Raw genomic sequence first — 592 nt, 5'->3', positions numbered from 1 at the left:
GCCCATTACTTCGCTGTTAGAATTTATCACGACCGCACAACTGTAGACGTAACAGTGAGAGACAAACGCTCTCCTCCCTCAGCACGTCTCCCTCCTCAGAGCGTTCTGTCGGCCCCAGCCCGGGGCTGCGGGGTGCCCTCCCTACCTGTCGGCCACACTGACAGGGCTTTCCGCGGGGAGATCGAGCTCCCACAGCCAGGGTCGAGCGGCGGCCGGTCGGGCCCTCAGCGCTGGGCGGTGACGCGAGAGGGGGCGGGCCCGGCGGCGCGGGCGGGCCCTTTTCTGGCCGTGCCGGGCGGCGGGGCCGTACTCCGGCCGGGCCGCGGCAGCCGCGGCGCAGCGGTGGCGGCTCCTGGCTCCAGGGTTATGCGCTGGGGCGATGTTTCTGCCGGCTGGCGCCAGGCTCCTCCCGCGCTCCGGACGGAGCTCCTTCCTCAGCCTCCTGCTGCTGCTACTGCTGCTGTGTCCCGGCGGCGGGAGCGCGCTGCGCCGCCGGTCCGCGGGGCCGCCCGTGGTGCTGGGTAAGAGCCGGGGGGCGGCGGGGCGGGCGCTGCGGGGCCGGGCTGAGCCCGCCGGCCCCGGTACCCCCCCC

The 592-nt window shown here is 74.3% G+C and overlaps 1 protein-coding gene across 1 annotated transcript in view; it reads left to right on the top strand.

Moving 5' to 3' along the window:
- The first annotated feature begins 290 nt into the window (after positions 1-290).
- The window catches only part of PLA2G15 (phospholipase A2 group XV), a 16,147-nt gene continuing 15,845 nt past the window's right edge, over positions 291-592 (top strand). Inside the window, exon 1 of the mRNA XM_042027467.1 lies at positions 291-521. Coding sequence (XP_041883401.1) covers positions 380-521 — 142 coding nt within the window. The 5' untranslated portion in view covers positions 291-379. The remainder of the gene's footprint in view (positions 522-592) is intronic.

This window comes from Corvus kubaryi, unplaced genomic scaffold (genome assembly GCF_017639235.1).
Source record: "Corvus kubaryi isolate FWS band 111438036 unplaced genomic scaffold, C.kubaryi_AGA036_p1.0 37300, whole genome shotgun sequence".
NCBI classification, from domain to species: Eukaryota; Metazoa; Chordata; class Aves; order Passeriformes; family Corvidae; genus Corvus; species Corvus kubaryi.
The sequence above is the reverse complement of the archived record's forward strand: the minus strand, read 5'-3'. Positions and strand labels throughout refer to the sequence as shown.